Genomic DNA, 19,627 nt, shown 5'->3' with positions numbered 1-19,627 from the left:
TAATGTTTATAGCCAAACATATGAAAAACAGTCTTTTTCATCCGTGTAGAGAGTCTAATAACACAGAGGACAATTTACAGTATTTGAATGCAATAAGAGATTATAAGAATATCTGTAAAGAAAGCAAATTGGAATGTCACCAACAAATGATCTCAAAAATCAATGCAATTAAAAATGGAAAAAGAGTGGTGGAAGCTAGTACGAGAAATGCGTGGACAAAATCACCGAATTGGTATTAACATAACCCCAACAGCTTTAAAGGAACATTTTGCTTCCCTACTAAATCCATTAGAACACAGGGCAAATGTACAATACGCAGCAATGTTCTGATTTGGATAGCCCGATCACAATTAAGGAGTTAGAAGACATGTTGAGGAAGGTCAAATTGAACAAGGCTCCAGGAGAAGACCGTATTTCATATGAGCATATTATATATGCAACTGAAAGCTTCCACAAGCTATTAGTAAAAGCATACAACAGAATAATGGATACAGGAGACATTGAGAATATTTTTAAAAATTCAGTAATATTCCCAATATATAATAAGGGGGATCCAACTCATGCATCAAATTATAGGGGAATTTCATTCATGAACTGCATTGCAAAAGTCATGATGGGCATATTGAATGAAAGGCTTTATAACTGGGTGGAAAAACACAACGTTTTGGTTGACTACCAGTCCGGATTTAGAAGAAACTACTCCACTGCAGATAATATATACAGCCTAGCTGATATCGTACACCTGAAGTTGGCCGAAAAAAGGAAGGTCTATGCTTTCTTCGTCGACTTCAAGGCTGCATTTGATAAAATATCTAGACCGTCACTTATTTACAAACTACATGCTCTAGGAGTTTCTACAAAATTCGTGAATGTGATCAATAAAATATATATATATATATATATATATATATATATATATATATATATATATATATATATATATATATATATATATATATATATATATATATATATATATATTATATATATATATATATATATATATATATATATATATATATATATATATATATATATATATATATATATATATATATATATATATATATATATATATATATATATATATATATATATATATATATATATATATATATATATATATATATATATATATATATATATATATATATATATATATATATATATATATATATATATATATATATATATATATATATATATATATATTTATATTATATATATATATATTTATATATAATATATATATATATATATATATATATATATATATATATATATATATATATATATATATATATATATATATATATATATATATATATATATATATATATATATATATATATATATATATAAATGTATAACATCATCGGTGTGGAACGGCGAGGAGATATCTGGTTACTTTGATACTAGGGCAGGAGTAAAACAAGGATGTTTATTATCCCCCTTATTATTTTCGTTATATATAAATGACTTGTACCATTATCTGGGAGACGGGCTTAACATTGAGCAGCTAAATATCAGAATTTTACTCTACGCAGATGATATCGTCATTCTAGCTTATGATATAGCAACACTACAGAGCATGATTAAGAAACTAGAGGAATGCTGTGATATGTGGAGCTTAGAAGTCAATAGAGAAAAATCAGAAGTGGTTATCTTTCGAAATGGAGGTCCCATAAGAAGCGAAGAAAAATGGACATATAAAGGAACAAAACTGAATATAGTCAACGAGTTCAAGTATTTAGGAGTATTATTAACGTCAAGGATGATTTTTAAAAAACATGTCAATAATAGAGCAAATCAATCAAAAATTGCAATAAACACAACATGGAAAGATTTCCTCAGTAAAAAAGACATAGCCCTTAGTGCAAAATGGAATATCTACAATGCTGTTTGCAGATCGATTTTATCGTATACAGCCCAAGTTTGGGGCTTTGGATTTGCGGATGAAGTGAATTCTGTACAAAGATTCTTCCTCAAAAAAATATTACGACTACCCAGTCATACACCAAATTATGCACTTGCACTGGAGACTAATGTAGAGGAAACAAGTTTATATACCCTGAAATTACACATCCAATATATAGGAAAAGTAATGTTAAGCTACAATGCAAACCGTTTGCCTAAACAATTAACAAGAATTTTAATTGAAAGGAATAGTTTTTGGGTTAAAGAAATAAACGCTAATAAAATAAACTTAACCACAGATAATTTCATCGCAAGAACAATGGAACTGCTTCAGTAATGAATTGCTATATAGGACGAAGATACACAACTTATCAACACACATTCAGCGAAAGCAGGCAAGTGAAAGACGAATATACAAATATCTTGATCACATGAGATCACAATCGAAATGGTATCAACTATATTTCGAGCTCGAGCAGGTGTGTTAAATCTAAATAGCAACATATTTGGAGCTAATGAAAAAAGAAGACAATGTAGTCTCTGCAATCTACATGAAGAAGAAACTATTGAACATTTCATCGGGCAATGCCCTGTATTTCGAGAAAATAGGTTGGCGATATTTAAAAGAATTATCTAAGCTTAAATGAAGGTCCCTAGTGGGTTCACGGGCTGGCATATAGACGTTGGACTTTGGACACCTCGGATGTATACAATTTTGTTTTACTTGGCAAATGCGCAATTACGCCGAACCAATATCACTTGTTTCGAAAAAAGTACCAAAACATTGACCGACTCACACAAAATTCGGTACACCCATTAATGGACCAAAAGTACCTTTTTTGTTTTGAATTTCATGCAAATCGGATAAAAGTTTTAATGTCTATGTGCTGAAGACCCCAAGGTTTATATGGGTGTAAAATCGAAACTTAGGTCGATGTAGCCCATCTTCGAACTTGACCTGCTTGTAGACAAAATATGTGTCTGCGCAAGATTTCAGCACTATATGTTCGTTATTGAAGGATGTAGCCTGATTACAACATATAGCCAGACAGATGGACATCGTTATATCGACTTATAATTTCTCCCTGATCAAGGCTATATATACTTTCTATAGTCAGAAATCGTAATTTGTATGTGTTACAAAGGGAATGACAAACCCCCCATATAAGATACTGATAATATGCGCTATTACATTACTTATATGGACCAGAAGCCTGAGTTTTACTTTGATTTAAAATATTGCACAAAGAGTACTATTAATAATCGCAAGGATTTCAAAGTTTCCTGCAAAAAATTTGTCATTTGTCAAAATAATTGCGATATAGAAGTATTTAACTTAAATTTTAAGGAAACTTCACAAAAGTTTATTTATGATTTATCGCTCGATATATATATGTATTTCAATTTAAGGAAAATTACAGTCAACTTTTTACAACTTTTCGACTAAGCAGAGGCGATTTTACAAGGAAAATGTTGGTATTTTGACCATTTTTGTCGAAATCAGAAAAACATTTATATGGGAGCTATATCTAAATCTGAACCGATTCCAACCAAATTTGGCACGCACAGCTACACTGCATCCCTGTGCAAAATTTCAACTAAATCGGAGTAAAAAATTGGCCTCTGTGGTCATATGAGTGTAAATCGGGCGAAAGCTAAATATGGGAGCTATATCTAAATCTGATCCGATTTCAATCAAATTGGGCACACATGACTATACTACTAATTGTACTCCTAGTGCAAAATTTCAACCAAATTGGGCCAAAACTCTGGCATCTGGGGCCATATAAGTCCATATCGGGCGAAAGATATATATGGAAGCTATATCTAAATCTGAACCGATTATAATCAAATTTGGCACACATGACTATACTACTAATTGTACTGCTTGTACAAAATTTCAAGCTAATCGGGATAAAACTCTGGCTTCTGGGTCCATATAAGTGCATATCGGGCGAAATATATATATGGGAGCTATATCTAAATCTGAACCGATTTCAATCAAATTTGGCACACATGACTAATTACTACTAATTGTACTCCTAGTACAAAATTTCAACTAAATTGGGCCAAAACTCTGGCTTCTGGGGCCATATAAGTGCATATCGGGCGAAAGATATATATGGGAGCTATATCTAAATCTGAACCGATTTTTTAAAAAAATCAATAGGATTCTATTCTGACCCAAAAAAGGAACACGTGCCAAATTTGAAGGCGATTGGATTTATATTGCGACGTAGACTTTGATCACAAAAATGTGTTCACAGACAGACGGATGGACGGACGTAGAGACGGACATGGTTATATCGACTCAGGAAACCACCCTGAGCATTATTGCCAAAGACACCATATGTCTACCTCGCCTCCTTCTTGGTGTTACAACATATGCACTAACTTATAATACCCTGTTCCACAGTGTGGCGCAGGGTATAATAATATATATCAATACTAGCAAAGTAAAAAACGATGTATTGAAAAATAACCATTTAGAAAAATTAAATAAAATTGTAACCTGCATTGAAAAAAAGTAGCTCGTAATTTATGGTAAATTTTGAATTTCAATTTAGTTAAATTACTTAAATTAGTTCCAATTTCAAAAAATTTTATGAAAATCTCGTAATAATTATTATTTTTAACTCTTTTACAGTTCACACGACTCTTTAAAATTAGTTAAAAATTTTACGTTAGGTGGTGGGATATAGTTTGAAATAAGATTTGGTCATATTTTCGTGCCAAATTTTTACTTACACGTATTACAATTTTTTTTTCATACCAGTCAGTTCAATTTCTCACAGAAATAAAATTTTTAGATTTTTTTTAGAAAAATCGGCCTAAACACAAAAAAAAAATTCTGATTCAATCACGAATTTAATTGATCCAATTAATTTTTAATTGAAATGTCTTCAATCACAGAAATGATAGTATCAATTAAAAAGTTAATTGAGGGTCAATTAAAAAGTTAATTGATCCAATTAAAAAATTAATTGATACTATTATTTTTGTGATTGATTTTTGTTTCAATTAAAAAAATTTTTGAATCAATTAAATTTTTAATTGAATATTTTTTAAAACTCAATTAAAATTTTAATTGGAAAAAATTTCGTGAATTTTTTTGTGTGTAGATTTAAATATACATATTATTTTACAATAGTCTTTAAATGTGATATTATGTTATTTAAGCACCTTTTGGCGTCGAAAAGTACATATTTAATAAATTTGTAGTACTTTTTCGTCAACATCATTTATTATCCGTGATATAAAGTTCGCCCAGGTCGAATTGTATGTAGCCTCCACCATGTATTGTGTACAAAGTTCTACAAAAGAATGCCATGCATAATCGAATTACTTGAGTTTTCCACAAAGAATACAACTAAACATTACGTTGATAACTTTATCCGTTCAAAACTTACCGAATTATTTCAAAAAATGCAATTGTGTAGTGGAGCTTACAAAAATGTGATTGCTCTATGGGTCGGACAATGTGTCGTATTCTTAATATGACATTATGAGAAACATTGAGTATACGCTCCAATGCAATTACTAGAGCGTTGCATCGGTCATATATTTTTATGTACGAGAACAACTCGAAGACCAACAAGTAAGGTTGAGATTTGTAGTCGTTCCAGTTTGAACCGATGTTTGTACGTTCGAACACAACCATAACTCGTTCTCGCTTGTGTTGTATGAAACGATCTATCAAACCAAAGACAATAAACTCTAGGAAGATAGGAAATTGGCTACTGAGGAGATCAAACCATTTACCGTGTTAGTTTCATACTCGAACCAAACGCGTATACGACAAGTATTGACATAACATTAAAATGCAAATAAAAAGAAATTAAGTGCACCAAATAAATTTCCATAAAGGGGAAAATGTAATTTTTTTTGTTGTTGCCTAAAACTTAACATTGTTTCATTTAGAAAATTAAATTTTTCATTTAAAAAATAAAAACGAAAAACAATTAAAAGATTACAAACATGTATTAAACTAATCTGGTAAATGCAACATTTGGTATGACGCAAGCCAATTTCCTATCTTCCTCTAGTTTATAATCTTTGAATCAAACAACTTCAGGTAAGTTAGATTACCTTGTGGCAAATTTGACGCCGATCGGTTAGCAAAAGTGCGCAATCTGACCCTATTTATCGAAATCGGTCGATACATATATATGGCAGCTATATCTAAATTTGATCCGATTTTTTCCAAATTCAATCGGTTAATAATTGCGACCGGAATCCTGCGAACAACAAATACATGGTCAGACGGACACCAAGGGCTAGATTGACTCAGGAGGTGATTCAGGGTATAATAACTTTTTTACTAGCATGTTTATTGTTTTAAAAGCTGTAAATTGTTTCATAGCAAATTGATACCGGATAACATTCGCGTATATTTCTGTCAATGTTAGCAAAGACAGTAAAATCGTTTTTTAACGCTCTACCAAGTCTTTAATAGATAGTGTGCGCAAACAGGCCTATTATCGTCGTCATATATACTTTTGGATTTTTATTTTAAAGTTCTTGTTGAAAAAGCAAACATAGTAACCTTAAAAATCAACAACAAATGTTGCCTGGGTTACGCATTCTCTTTAGAGTCTAGTAACCATATAAATTCAACAATTGTTGCCAGTTATATTCTAAAAATTGACTTATATAGTCGAGTTTGTGAAGAAAAACGAAATATCAAAATACGAAATATATATTTTCAATTTTCGCGAGTGAAAATAATAGAATGTGTTCTTGGATACGTTTTGGTATGTTATTTGGATATGCTGCTCTTCATCCATTGGAATATTTCACGGTTCTAGTTCAATTGGGACATGAGCCGATATCAGCAGTACCAGGACTGTCGGTATTGGGAGAACCAATTATGATACTGCCGAATATATTCCAATATAGTATGAGGCGGCGATTAAGTTTTAAGGCCGGTACTATGATCGGATTTCAGTTTGAAATTTTCGCGGTTACTTTATGAAAATAGATCGATTTAAAGCATATAATCAACTCGAAATCCGAACATAGTACAGGCTAAAGGCCTGTACTATGTTTTTTATTAATTGTTTTTCTATTTCAATATATTTTCAGTTGGCCATATCCAAAACATTGATGGTTTTTATGGCTGCTATCGGGGTTTCCTCCCAGAATTAGTGGCGGCGATTTTTCGCATGTTGGTGATTGAAATTGCGGACCGTTTGGGTCTAAAATCTATTGAGGGAGACAATGATGAAATGGCTCTTAGTGATGAAGAAATGTAAGTATTCTATAATAAAATCAAAAATCAAATTGAAAAGAATTTTTCAAGCTTGAGACATTGAAAAATTCTTCTCAATTTGATAAGCCCAAAAAAAGATAGAATTAAATTATCTAACAAAATCAAAAATTTCAATGACGTTGAAAATTTTGTGTTGTTATTTATCCCAAGGTACATTAGATTCAAACAAAATTTAAAGTACGATGTTCTCGTTAGTGTATTGGGCATTATCGTTTCGCATCTCTTCCGTGTTATCTCGGCGCGAATGATGGCCCAATTCATTGGTCGTGAATCTTTGTACAAATCCATATTGGGTTCAATAGCTGAAATTTACAAACATGAAGGAATTGCAGGATTCTTTTCAGGTATTTTACCCAAGATATTGTATGAAGTTTCTTGCGTGGTATTGACCAGCCCCACTGTGTTTCTACTAAGCAAATATCTGATCAAGGATAAATTGATCATTAAATTCGCTGCTGGTATTACACAGGTACATAAATCACATTTCCGTTTATATTAATTTCGAAATCTTATATAGTATATTTATGTATATTTTTATGGCGTTTGTTTTTTTATTTGCAGTATGCATTTTCATGTGTTCTATATCCTTTGAATGTGGTATCCACATGTATGACTGTATCGGGATCCCGAATAATGGCTGGTCAACTTCCCATAATGCCTCAATATAGTGGATGGATGGATTGTTTCAGTGATTTACAAGCCCGCAAAGAACTCAACAGGGGAGGCTCATTGTTTTGGAGGTAAAGTATTAAAATAGCCCATCGATTTCGTTATAAGTGACGGTATAATTATCTGTTTTCCAGATCTGCTGGAGATTTCTCAAAGCCCATGGCAAATAATGGTGGCTATGTTCCAATACGTACTTTAGCCAAATATCAATAAATGCGATCGAAGAAGTAGAAGGAAAACAAAGCAAATTTCAGTTGGATCTCCAATCACTGTACAATCCAACCACCAAATCACATCTTATGCCCTTTATCTGTCTTTACTATATTCTGGCTTTACTATATATACTTTGGATATTTTTGAATTTTCTCGATTTCTTGTTATTGAATGTCATTAGATATGTAATCTATTGGAATCTAAAACAAAAAACAATCTTTAATTTTTATTACATAAATTACTTAATTTTTATTTATGTTTCTGTTATATGTACTTTTTGGTATATTAATAAAACTATTCTTTGTTAATTTATTTGTTAATTTATTTCTCTTACTAAAAGATAGGTAATTGTGATTTCAATCTATGGGGGGTTGGTCAGAGTTAATTAAGAGAATATCATGTTGACGGGCAGCGGATAGATGATTTGAATCCAACGGTATGGGTTCAAATCATCTATCCGTTATTTTCACAATCGAAAGGGAAGCTTTACAATTCGGGTAAACATTCTGGATTGTTGGGTTCAAGTACCTGCAGATCCCCCCCGACCTTAGCTGAGATATCAACGACCTGGTTTCTCAAGGAAGCCGTCTCTCTTCGTCGCTGATTGGTGGTGGTCTTCCCCCCGTACAACGCTGCACCGGTATGAGTCAATTTGCTTCCGAACCGCTGCCGTGTGTGCCGCCCTTATTCCCCCAATACCGCCCTTATTCCCCCATCACTGCCATCGCCGATCATATGTTCTATTGACTGCATATCCTTGCTAAAATCAAACCGAATGGGCTTGCCCCTTTCGGTTGCTACTTTCCTGGATGTGGCATGGTTTGGGTGGTTTACACCTCGACTTTATCAGGTGCTGCTGGAAGAGGAGGGTGTATTGTTGCCTCACCGATAGCATTTTGCCATCATGTTGCAGATGCTGTTCTGGGGGCTAATCACGGCATTTTTGATCGAAATCTAAATTTTTCGGATCACATGAGTCGATATCGAGTTTTTTCTATCCACAATTTTTTCGATTGGTAAATTGCAATCGTAAAACATTTTTTACTTGTTATTTACATTGTTTTCGCCATATAGGAATAGTAAATATATTAATTTTAGTTCGAATTGTTGGTAATTTGTAGTAAATTTACATATAATGAACATATTTTGAATATTTAGGACTAATGCAATTTCCAATAAAAGTTAAACAAAAATTGGTAATAGTCGAGTTCGGGAGCGAGCATCCTAGCTTGACAAAGAACCATATAAAAAGTGCACATGCTACATCGATATCCAAGAGATTGTGATCAACCAATTAGCGTACCATTCCGTGACAACATAACGCTTCTGGACAACCTTGTAAGGATAGTGAATGATGAAGGGTTCCACTGGACAAAAGTTTTAAGACGGCAGACAATTATAAAGCGGTAGAATTGACGTTGACATGCCACCAAAAATTATACCCACTGTTCTGGTCAATAACATCTGAACAATTCCATCTTCTTCCAAAATAAATCCCTTATCCATAAGAACAGTGTGTATAAGTTTCATATTATATATCTTCATATTATATATCGGAAAATAGAGGTTGAGGGAAATTTTGCGAATTCGTAAACCGGAACATGGGGGATATATTCCATTTGAACGCCTCCTTCATCAGCCGAAATCGTCCATTGAGCCAGCAAAAAGGTGACTTTCTAACAGTGCACACCATTTCAAACCCATGTACTTACACCAATAACAATGTGCACTTTTATCGCTAATACTGGGAGTCCAAACAGGGCCGCATAATAGATAAGGGAACGACCAATAGACTCGTAGGTCTTTTGTATCGTCTCTTTATCTTTTTCCCCAGGTGCTACCAGCCAATGCCTTCTTACATGTGGGGATACTCTTGCCACGAATGTGGATACTATATATAGACGAGTCGCCGTGGTGCAATAGAAAGCGCGCCCGCCTTCCGTACAAAAGGTGATGGGTTCAATTCCAGTTTCGAACAAACACCCACAAGTTTATTATAGCCTCTCAGTAAAGCTTCGCTTTCGATTGTGCAAAAAACGGATAGATGATTTGAACCCAACGGTACATGATATTCTCTTAATTAACTCTGGCCAACCCCCCATAGATTGAAATCACAATTACCTATCTTTTAGTAAGAGAAATAAATTAACAAATAAATTAACAAAGAATAGTTTTATTAATATACCAAAAAGAACATATAACAGAAACATAAATAAAAATTAAGTAATTTATGTAATAAAAATTAAAGATTGTTTTTTGTTTTAGATTCCAATAGATTCCATATCTAATGACATTCAATAACAAGAAATCGAGAAAATTAAAAAATATCCAAAGTATATATAGTAAAGCCAGAATATAGTAAAGACAGATAAAGGGCATAAGATGTGATTTGGTGGTTGGATTGTACTGTGATTGGAGATTCAACTGAAAGTTGTTTTCCTTCTACTACTTCGATCGCATTTATTGATATTTGGCTAAAGTACGTATTGGAACATAGCCACCATTATTTGCCATGGGCTTTGAGAAATCTCCAGCAGATCTGGAAAACAGATAATTATACCGTCACTTATAACGAAATCGATGGGCTATTTTAATACTTTACCTCCAAAACAATGAGCCTCCCCTGTTGAGTTCTTTGCGGGCTTGTAAATCACTGAAACAATCCATCCATCCACTATATTGAGGCATTATGGGAGGTTGACCAGCCATTATTCGGGATCCCGATACAGTCATACAAGTGGATATCACATTCAAAGGATATAGAACACATGAAAATGCATACTGCAAATAAAAAAACAAACGCCATAAAAATATACATAAATATACTATATAAGATTTCGAAATTAATATAAACGGAAATGTGATTTATGTACCTGTGTAATACCAGCAGCGAATTTAATGATCAATTTATCCTTGATCAGATATTTGCTTAGTAGAAACACAGTGGGGATGGTCAATACCAGGCAAGAAACTTCATACAATATCTTGGGTAAAATACCTGAAAAGAATCCTGAAATTCCTTCATGTTTGTAAATTTCAGCTATTGAACCCAATATGGATTTGTACAAAGATTCACGACCAATGAATTGGGCCATCATTCGCACCGAGATAACACGGAAGAGATGCGAAACGATAATGCCCAATACACTAACGAGAACATCGTACATTAAATTTTGTTTGAATCTAATGTACCTTGGGATAAATAACAACACAAAATTTTCAACGTAATTGAAATTTTTGATTTTGTTAGATAATTTAATTCTTTTTTTTGGGCTTATCAAATTGAGAAGAATTTTTCAATATCTCAAGCTTGAAAAATTCTTTTCAATTTGATTTTTGATTTTATTATAGAATACTTACATTTCTTCATCACTAAGAGCCATTTCATCATTGTCTCCCTCAATAGATTTTAGACCCAAACGTTCCGCAATTTCAATCACCAACATGCGAAAAATCGCCGCCACTAATTCTGGGAGGAAACCCCGATAGCAGCCATAAAAACCATCAATGTTTTGGATATGGCCAACTGAAAATATATTGAAATAGAAAAACAATTAATAAAAAACATAGTACAGGCCTTTAGCCTGTACTATGTTCGGATTTCGAGTTGATTATATGCTTTAAATCGATCTATTTTCATAAAGTAACCGCGAAAATTTCAAACTGAAATCCGATCATAGTACCGGCCTTAAAACTTAATCGCCGCCTCATACTATATTGGAATATATTCGGCAGTATCATAATTGGTTCTCCCAATACCGACAGTCCTGGTACTGCTGATATCGGCTCATGTCCCAATTGAACTAGAACCGTGAAATATTCCAATGGATGAAGAGCAGCATATCCAAATAACATACCAAAACGTATCCAAGAACACATTCTATTATTTTCACACGCGAAAATTAAAAATAGATATTTCGTATTTTGATATTTCGTTTTTCTTCACAAACTCGACTATATAAGTCAATTGTTAGAATATAACTGGCAACAATTGTTGAATTTATATGGTTACTAGACTCTAAAGAGAATGCGTAACCCAGGCAACATTTGTTGTTGATTTTTAAGGTTACTATGTTTGGTTTTTCAACAAGAACTTTAAAATAAAAATCCAAAAGTATATATGACGACGATAATAGGTCTGTTTGCGCACACTATCTATTAAAGACTTGGTAGAGGGTTAAAAAACGATTTTACTGTCTTTGCTAACATTGACAGAAATATACGCGAATGTTATCCGGTATCAATTTGCTATGAAACAATTTACAGCTTTTAATACATGCTAGTAAAAACGTTATTATACCCTGAATCATCTCCTGAGTCAATCTAGCCCTTGGTGTCCGTCTGACCATGTATTTCTTGTTCGCAGGATTCCGGTCGCAATTATTAACCGATTGAATTTGGAAAAAATCGGATCAAATTTAGATATAGCTGCCATATATATGTATCGACCGATTTCGATAAATAGGGTCAGACTGCGCTCATTTACTAACCGATCGGCGTCAAATTTGCCACAAAGTAATCTAAATTATCACTCTTTATGTGTCCCAAATTTCGACGAAATCGGTTCAGATATAGCTCACATATATATGTATCGCCCGACTTTCCCAAATTTGGTCATAAGTCCCTTATTTATCGACCGATCTTATTCAAAAACTCATGGAAATCCCTTCAGATTTAAATATAGCTCCCATATACATATCGATACCCTCATTCCAGAGTACGCTAAGTCGACTTAGCAGGTTTTGATAGAGTTCGCTTTTTTTATTCCGATTGATGTGAATTGCATCCTGTAAAAAGTTCGATATTTCGGTCTAAAGTGGTCTAAGTCATTTTTAGTAATGTTCTATTATCACTATTTTGAGTTCGTTCATACTAAAAAATAAGTGAGTAAAGTAGAAAGCCGGGCGAGCCCGACTATATCATACCCTAAACCACCTCTACTGATTTAGTAAAAATAAGTTTTTGTCAAAAAGCTTTGTTCGGTCTAAAGTGGTCTAAGTCGTTTTTAGTAATGTTCTATTATCACTATTTTGAGTTCGTTCATACTAAAAAACAAGTGAGTAAAGTAGAAAGCCAGGCGAGCCCGACTATAGCATACCCTAAACCACCTCTACTGATGTAGTAAAAATAAGTTTTAAATCTGTACCAATTTGCATAATATTTTGCGGGTTTGATTAATACCACAAAACGTTACCTTGTGCAAAATTTGGGTAAGATCAGTTAAGAAATAAGGCCTGTATGGTCAAACAGAACCGATTTCGATGAAATTTTTCACATATAGTTAGTACTATAGAGGACTGGATCTAGTCAAGTTTGAGTAAGATCGGTTAATAAATAAGGGAGCTATATCTAAATGTAAATCGAACAGATATATATATATATATATATATATATATATATATATATATATATATATATATATATATATATATATATATATATATATATATATATATATATATATATATATATATATATATATATATATATATATATATATATATATATATATATATATATATATATATATATGTTACAGACGTCCCGAAACACCCTGTTAAGTAATATACTCTTTTTATTTTATTCACTAATATAACCACAAGTTTAGATAACTGTTTTTGTAAAGAATGATTTTTCACCTATGTAACAAACTTATTTAAAAGAGAGAGCCAGTAGCAATTTAGACTGCGGAGTGTTCAAACTAAAAGTTTTAAAGTTCACCATATTGAATTTAATATAAAAGGAAAAATAAAAGAACAATTGAATTTGAATATTTTCCGTGTTTAATTTCAAAGCGGTTCAACTATTAAACCAATTAGAACACCGAAGTTAGCTACCACATTTCTTTAAAACTTTTATTATAAAATTATATGTGAGAGCTCAATGTCGAATAACGGCGATGAACATAAAGGCCAAAGTTGTGGCAAGTGTACAAATGCGGATGATGACCGCATGGTTATGTGTGACCACTGTGATATTTGGTATCATTTCGAGTGCGTTGGAGTGGACAGTGGAGTCGCTGATAGGGAATGGAACTGCGAAAAATGCGATCAACCTAATCCTTCAAAGTCTACAAATAAAACGATACCCTTGCCATTATCTTCATCTTCCCCGAAAACACCAACTACAATTCATGTTTCTCCGCCTTTGACAACAATAGTAAGCTCTATGCCGCATATTTTTGTGCCAAAGCCCACATGTACGCCAATGTTGAACGGTATCCCTTCCAATGCCATAACTACAAATATCACCAACTTAGGTCCCGTTAACTACCTTACGGCAGCACAGCAAATGGGCCCACCAACACATACCCAAACATACACACTGCCTGTATCACAACGACAAAACAATCCAGCTGGAATACACATAGCTACGACAACCACAACTACCTTCTCTCACTCTGATACTCAACGTTTGAGAAATCTTCAAATTGAACGTGAAGAAGAAGAACGGCGGCTTAAGCATTATTTGGATGAAAAATATGAAATGTTAGCAAGAGCAGATCACGGACGGCAAGCAACCAGTCGTCATGAACCTGGACAGGTCTATGGTCTTAACTCAAGCAATCGGACGGAAATCCAAATAGCAGCTAGACACGTTTTGCCTAAAGATTTGCCTGCTTTCAGTGGCGATCCAGACGATTGGCCATTGTTTATAAGTACTTTTCAGAATAGTACAGAAATCGGTGGATTCACGAACGCCGAAAATCTTATAAGGCTTCAAAGCTGCCTCAAAGGCAAGGCTAAAGAAATTGTAAAGAGCAAGTTGCTGTTACCACAACTTGTTCCAGAAATAATAGAGACGCTTCGTATGTGTTTTGGAAGACCAGAACACATTCTGGAACGTGCCATAAACAAAGCTCGCAGTATGCCATCTCCCAAGGACAAACTCGAGTCGCTTATTGATTTTGCACTTAGCGTTAAAAACATCGTTGCGACAATAGAATCATGTGAAATGCAGGTCTACTTAAACAACCCAATGATAGTAAAAGAATTGGTTGAAAAGCTGCCAAGCCATTATAAGCTGAATTGGGCTATGCAGCAGCAAAAACCCGACGAACCAATACTTACAAGTTTTAGCAATTGGCTTTATGTCATGGCTGAAGCAGCCAGCAAAGTGGTAACCCCATCTTTTGGTAAAACAGCATCGTCAAACACGCATACACAGGCCAGCTTTAATGATGCCCAAAAAGGGAAACTATGTGTATCATGTCAATCTGAAGGTCATAAAATAACAAATTGTGAACATTTTAAAGTGATGCAATTAAACCAAAAGTGGGATCTGGTGAAGACCAACAACCTATGTCGTACTTGTTTGGTCCCGCATAGGAGGAAATGTTACCTAAACAAGGAATGTGGAGTCCAAGGTTGCAAGGCGAAGCACCATCCCCTTCTACACAAGTCTGGCCCTCGACAGATCCATCAAACCAGTGATATACAGCATGTGGAGCAGATAAATTCACACTACAATAACTGCACCGATGGACCACTTTTTAGAATTATACCTGTAAAACTTCATTCAAATGGTAAAACACTAAACACGTTTGCGTTCCTGGACGAAGGGTCCTCTGTCACTCTGATGGACCGATATATCTACGACATGATGGACATGACCGGCGTGAGAGATCCCCTTTGCTTACAATGGACAGGAAATACGACAAGATGCGAACAAAATTCTATGGTATGTAGCATGAAAATCTCAGGTGTACACAACAACGTGACATACGACCTTAGTGATGTACACACAGTAGATGACTTAGAATTGCCCATGCAAACAATTAACTTTGAGCAATTGTCAAAAAAATACAAGTATCTCGTTGGACTACCTATAAAGTCATATGAGGCAGCAAAACCAATGATACTCATTGGTTCCAATAACTGGAAGTTGGCCATACCGCTTAAAATTCGCGAAGGTGATTGGGATCAACCAATCGCAGCAAAAACTCGTCTGGGTTGGTCTATACAAGGGGGCAAGTCATCCAGTAAAGCGATACAAAACTTGAATATACATACATGCGAGTGCGAAAAACTTTATGAAGAGCTGCATGCCCTTGTAAAGGCCCAATACAATATAGATTCTACGCCAGAGAAGAATATCATGTCTAAGAACGACCAAATAGCCATAAGTGTATTAAGCCAAAAATGTAAATATACTGCACGCCGATACGAAGCTGGACTAATTTGGCAAAATGACGCTATTAGTCTACCTCCTAGTTATGATAACGCTTTAAAACGCCACAAATGTCTGGCTAGAAAAATGACAAAAGATACGGACTTATACACGGCCATGCAAGATCAAATAAAAAATTTGATTCAGAAAGGATATGCAAAAAAGCTGACAGACGACGAAATCAAGCTCAACAACGGAAAAATATGGTATCTCCCGATCTTCATAGCAAGAAATCCGAACAAGCCAAAAAAACTGAGGCTGGTATGGGACGCGGCGTCAAAGTCGAATGGATATGCTCTAAACGATTTCTTACTTGCCGGTCCCGACTTACTACAACCTCTCACAAAGATATTATTGCAATTTCGGATGGGCATAGTCGCAATATGCGGAGACATCGCCGAAATGTTTCACAGAATCAACATTAATACCGACGACGCACAAGCTCAGCGTTTCCTATGGGCCGATGAAAACGATGACATCGAGAAGCCATCTGTGTATATGATGAATGCCTTAACATTCGGTGTCAAGTGCGCTCCATTCATTGCACACTTCGTACGGGATCACAACGCTGACAAATTTTCTGCACGGTATCCTAGGGCAGTAGATTGCATCAAAAATAATCATTACGTTGATGATATGATCGACTGTGGCGAATCCGAAGAAGAGGTTGCAAACCTTGCTAAACAAGTTTCCGAAATTCATGCTTCTGGCGGTTTTCAAATTCGAAATTGGATATCCAATTCTCCAAAAGTGGTAGAAATTCTTAATGGAAATGGCAGTCCTCCAAACGCTAAAAAAGTGTGGGGAGATACCGAAAAAGTGTTAGGTATGTACTGGGATTCAACTAATGATGTCTTTAAGTATATTTGTAGTTTCGCCCGGCTGAGACGGAATGTCTTTGAAAAAACCGCCGTTCCGACAAAGAGGGAGTGTCTCCAAGTTCTAATGTCCGTGTTCGATCCTCTCGGATTAGTATCTTGTCATACTATAGGACTCAAATTGTTGCTGCAAGAAATTTGGCGTTCCGGCATAGGATGGGACGAATCCATCCCAGATGAACTACGGGAAAAGTGGACCAAATGGGTTTTTACAATTCCTACTATAGAATCTGTAGAAATACCCAGATGTTATTCCATCCATATCAATAAAACAAGTGACATTCAATTACATATATTCGTGGACGCAGGAGAATTCGCATATGGTGCTGTATGCTACCTACTCGTTCGATACAACGATGAAATTTCAGTTTCACTAGTGGCAGCAAAATCAAAAGTGGCACCCGTGAAACCCGTATCAATACCCCGTCTGGAACTACAGGCAGCTTTAGTTGGTGTCAGGCTTGCAAAAACCATAAAAGAAATCGATCGAATTCGTATACGTTCCGAAGTCTACTGGTCCGACTCCAAAACCGTCCTGAATTGGCTAAAAATGGACCCTCGTCGATTCCAACAATTTGTAATGTACAGAGTTGGAGAAATTTTAGAATATACCGATGTTCCGCAATGGCGCTGGATTCCGTCGAAAAATAACCCAGCCGACCTTGTAACTAAACCAACAAATTCAAAAAACTCAGATATGTGGTTCCTAGGGCCGACGTTCTTGCGACGACCAGAAAATGAATGGCCATCATGTAGCGACTTGGGTAAACCGGAAATGACAGAAGTTCGTGCGAGATTTCTCAACATTCATACACGTAAGTCGATTGAAGTACCAATGAATTTGCAATATTTCTCCAGTTGGAAAAGACTGTATAGAGCGGTGGCTAGGTTCCTATGGTACATGAGAAAGCTTAAGTGCGCATATGTCAAAAAATCTACCCACAGTGACATTACAACGGAAATTATATCTCAAGCACAAAGTTTTCTAATAAGACAAGCACAATTTAGCGAATTTTTCGATGAAATCCATTGTCTCAAAAGTGGCAAAAATATAGAAAGAAGCAGTAAACTTATTCCGTTCAATGTTTATCTCGCAGAAAACGATGTCCTCAAAACACGAGGTAGAACAGAATATCTAAGTAATCATGAGGATGCTATAGTCTTACCAACGAATCATCATATAACGTTCTTAATAGTTCGCTCCATCCATGAGAAATACCATCATATGATGCACGAAGCTATAATCAACCAAGTGAAATGTTACTACTATATACCAAAATTACGAACACTGTATAAAAAAGTTCGAAACTCTTGCCAAGTATGCAAGAACAGTAGTGCCAATCCTTGCTGTCCTCAAATGGCCCCCCTTCCAGTCGCCCGGTTGGGCTCATTTGAGCGACCATTCACCTATGTCGGAATCGATTACTTTGGACCATTGCACGTCACCGTCGTAAGACGATCCGAAAAACGATGGGGAGTACTATTTACTTGTCTGAGCCTCAGAGCCGTTCACATCGAGATCGCTCACAGCCTAGATACAAGTTCATGCGTAATGTGCATATCGAATTTTATAGCACGGCGAGGTATGCCACGTGAGATATATACCGACAACGGCACAAACTTTCGTGCCTGTGAAAGAGTTCTAGCTACAGACGTCCGAAACATAGACACATCACAGTACATGGCAAAGTTCGATAAAGTTATTTGGAAATTTAATCCCCAGGCAGCACCACATATGGGTGGTGCCTGGGAGAGGATGGTACGCTCCGTAAAGAATGCATTATACACTATATATCCCAGTCAAAAATTCAATGATGAGACTCTCAAGAGCGCTATGTGTGAAATTGAATCCATAGTTAACTCGAGACCACTAACTTTTGTCTCCATAGACAGCGAAGACGACGAAGCTATAACACCCAATCACTTACTGTTGGGGTCGTCCGACGGGTATAAACCAATTTTACAAAACAACATGGATCTTCGTCAACGTTGGCATCATACGCAACTATTCGCAGACCGTTTTTGGCAGAGGTGGTTGGCCGAGTACATCCCTATAATAACGAAAAGAGGAAAATGGTTTGCAAAACAAAAACCCATAGCAGTAGGTGATATAGTGATTATAGTAGACGACACTCTACCCCGACGTTGTTGGCCCAAAGGCAGAATAACAAATGTGATTGTGGCAAAAGACGGACAAGCGAGAAGAGTAACAGTTCAAACCCAAACGGGTACACTAGATCGACCGGTGGCGAAAATAGCAGTGTTGGACGTCTTCAAGAAGGAGGAAGCTCACGACGCATAGCTCGCTTACGGGCGCGGGAATGTTACAGACGTCCCGAAACACCCTGTTAAGTAATATACTCTTTTTATTTTATTCACTAATATAACCACAAGTTTAGATAACTGTTTTTGTAAAGAATGATTTTTCACCTATGTAACAAACTTATTTAAAAGAGAGAGCCAGTAGCAATTTAGACTGCGGAGTGTTCAAACTAAAAGTTTTAAAGTT

General features: G+C 35.2%; 3 protein-coding genes across 3 annotated transcripts; 2 read left to right on the top strand and 1 right to left on the bottom strand.

The window, feature by feature from the left end:
• The first annotated feature begins 6,649 nt into the window (after positions 1 to 6,649).
• LOC142231298 (mitochondrial carrier homolog 2-like) lies at positions 6,650 to 8,127 on the top strand. The gene is made up of 5 exons (XM_075301913.1): positions 6,650 to 6,815; positions 7,003 to 7,168; positions 7,256 to 7,658; positions 7,751 to 7,929; positions 7,993 to 8,127. Exons 1-5 carry the CDS (start codon positions 6,650 to 6,652, stop codon positions 8,069 to 8,071), a joined length of 993 nt encoding a protein of 330 aa, XP_075158028.1. The 3' UTR covers positions 8,072 to 8,127.
• Positions 8,128 to 10,382: 2,255 nt separating this feature from the next.
• On the bottom strand, positions 10,383 to 11,950 carry LOC142231297 (mitochondrial carrier homolog 2-like). Its single transcript, XM_075301912.1, has 5 exons — positions 11,785 to 11,950; positions 11,432 to 11,597; positions 10,945 to 11,263; positions 10,674 to 10,852; positions 10,383 to 10,610 (listed from the first exon to the last, which is right to left on the bottom strand). The coding sequence occupies exons 1-5, from the start codon at positions 11,948 to 11,950 to the stop codon at positions 10,532 to 10,534; spliced, it is 909 nt and encodes a 302-aa protein (XP_075158027.1). The 3' UTR covers positions 10,383 to 10,531.
• A 2,004-nt stretch (positions 11,951 to 13,954) lies between these two features.
• LOC142231296 (uncharacterized) lies at positions 13,955 to 19,420 on the top strand. The gene has a single exon (XM_075301911.1). It carries the CDS (start codon positions 13,955 to 13,957, stop codon positions 19,418 to 19,420), a length of 5,466 nt encoding a protein of 1,821 aa, XP_075158026.1.
• The last annotated feature ends 207 nt before the right edge of the window (positions 19,421 to 19,627 follow it).

Source organism: Haematobia irritans, chromosome 3 (assembly GCF_050003625.1).
Source record: "Haematobia irritans isolate KBUSLIRL chromosome 3, ASM5000362v1, whole genome shotgun sequence".
In the NCBI taxonomy this organism is placed as follows: domain Eukaryota; kingdom Metazoa; phylum Arthropoda; class Insecta; order Diptera; family Muscidae; genus Haematobia; species Haematobia irritans.
Note: the sequence above shows the minus strand (reverse complement) of the source record. Positions and strands in the feature narration are given on the sequence as shown.